At 42.2% G+C, this 2,513-nt stretch overlaps 1 protein-coding gene across 1 annotated transcript in view; it reads right to left on the reverse strand.

Annotated features, from left to right (window-relative positions):
• The window catches only part of fktn (fukutin), a 20,513-nt gene extending 19,660 nt beyond the window's left edge, over positions 1–853 (reverse strand). The window contains exon 1 of the mRNA XM_034895708.1: positions 585–853. Coding sequence (XP_034751599.1) covers positions 585–686 — 102 coding nt within the window. The 5' untranslated portion in view covers positions 687–853. The remainder of the gene's footprint in view (positions 1–584) is intronic.
• Positions 854–2,513: the final 1,660 nt, after the last annotated feature.

Below are 2,513 nucleotides of genomic sequence, written 5' to 3' on the forward strand. Positions count from 1 at the left end.
AGTATTTGTTTTGCTATTGTATAGTATTGGTATTTGTTTTGCTGTATAGTATTTGTTTTGCTATTGTATAGTATTGGTTTTTGTTTTGCTGTATTGTATTTGTTTTTCTGTTGTATAGTATTTGTTTTTCTGTTGTATAGTATTTGTTTTTCTGGTGTATAGTATTTGTTTCGCTGTTGTATAGTATTTGTTTCGCTGTTGTATAGTATTTGTTTTGCTGTTGTATAGTTTTGGTTTTGCTGTATAGTATTTGTTTTGCTGTTGTATAGTATTGGTTTTGTTTTGCTGTATAGTATTTGTTTTGCTGTATAGTATTTGTTTTGCTGTTGTATAGTATTTGTTTCGCTGTTGTATAGTATTTGCTTTGCTGTTGTATAGTTTTGGTTTTGCTGTATAGTATTTGTTTTGCTGTTGTATAGTATTGGTTTTGTTTTGCTGTATAGTATTTGTTTTGCTGTTGTATAGTATTTGTTTTGCTGTCCTTAATTTATGAATTCCCTGTGTGGCGTCCTTGAGTGCCAAGAAAGGCGTCTTTAAATAAAATGTATTATTATTATTATTATTATTATTTGATCGCGTCTCACCTTGCTGACGTACTTCCGGTAGTAATACAGCTGGAACAGCAGGAAAACGGAGCTGCTGACGATCAGCAGCGATAAAACGGCGGTCCGGTTCACACGAGGCATCCGGTATCACCCGGTACCACCAACACTGCCGGTAACACCGCCGGTACAGACCCAGAGCTGGCGCTTTACATCAACACCGATCTGGCGTATATACCGCAAAAAAACACTGAGCAGTCATCTCCTCCGGCGCCATCATGGAAACAACATCATCATCATCTTCATCTTCTTCTTCTTCTTCTTCTTCTTCTTCTTCTTCTTCTTCTTCTTCCAGTGTCGTGGCGGTTGGTAACTGTAATGGTGCATTACCGCCACCAGCTGGACGGGCTGGCGTACTGGAGGCTAAGCTTTCCAAGTAGGATTCAACAATAAATATAAAGATATAAAAATATATAATAAATACAGCTAACACACAGCTGACACACAGCTGCTAACAGCAGCTAACACACAGCTGCAAACAGTAAACACACAGCTGCTAACAGCTGCAAACAGCTAACACACAGCTGCTAACAGTAAACACACAGCTAACACAGTTGCTAACAGTAAACACACAGCTAACACACAGCTGCTAACAGCTAACACACAGCTGTTAACAGTAAACACACAGCTAACAAACAGCTGCTAACAGCTGACACACACCTGCTAACAGCTAACACACAGCTGTTAAACAGCTAACACACAGCTGTTAAACAGCTAACACACAGCTGCTAACAGCTAACACACAGCTGTTAAACAGCTGACACACAGTTTCTAACAGCTAACACACAGCTGTTAAACAGCAAATACAGCTAACACACAGCTGCTAACAACAAACACACAGCTGACACACAGCTAACACAACCCCATCTCTTTCAGTCAGTTTAGGATATAACTATATATACACATATAGTTATATATAGTTATGTATAGTAGTATATGTAGTTATATACTGTGTGTATATATATCTCCAACTGAGACGATCAGACCATTAAACACACAGCTGTTTGGATCAATATACACACACACACACACGCACGGGCGCACACACACACACACACACACACAAGATGGCGGACCACCGCAGCGGCAGCGACTCCTGCTGAAACTTCTCCCGACTTTGTTGAACTGTTTTCCCGCTGTGAACGGAGACATGAGCGGCTTCCGCCGCCTCTGAAGTTTGTGACGGTTCTTACGGTTTAACGGCTGAGGACTTCGGTCGTTTTCAGGTAAGAACCCGGCCGTTAGTACTCTATTAGCTCTGTTAGCTTAGCTCCGTGCTAACCGTTTGTTTGGCTTGGATGTTAGTTTAGCTCCGTGCTAACTGTTTGTTTGGCTTGGCTGTTAGCTTAGCTCCGTGCTAACTGTGTTTTTGGCTTAGATGTAAGCTTAGCTCCGTGCTAACCGTCTGTTTGGCTTGGCTGTTAGCTTAGCTCCGTGCTAACCGTTTGTTTGGCTTGGCTGTTAGCTTAGCTCCGTGCTAACCGTTTGTTTGGCTTGGCTGTTAGCTTAGCTCCGTGCTAACCGAGTTTTTGGCTTGGTTGGCGGTGTTTAGGGACCGGGGACGCTTCCCCTGTTTAACGGAAACGCACAGAAGGAACTGTGTGTGATGACCGACAGACAGATGGCCGGTAACGGGGTTTCTGGGTGCATTACGGGAAAATGAAGGTTAACGTCATGTTGAGCTAACGGCTAAAAGAGCTGCTGTTGTCCTCACTGAAAATACACATCTACAGTATCTAGTATTACTGTAGTACAGAACAGTATTTACATCTGTACTGCAGCTACAGAGCTGTGTGTATGAGTGTGTTTTACTCCCCTGACCCTTATACTAAGGGTGAATCCCATTTCACCATCTTACCCCTTGCCCCTTACCCCTACCCCTTACCAAGGTAAGTCTAACAGTGTTTTATT

This window comes from Etheostoma cragini, chromosome 16, assembly GCF_013103735.1.
Source record: "Etheostoma cragini isolate CJK2018 chromosome 16, CSU_Ecrag_1.0, whole genome shotgun sequence".
Lineage (NCBI taxonomy): Eukaryota > Metazoa > Chordata > Actinopteri > Perciformes > Percidae > Etheostoma > Etheostoma cragini.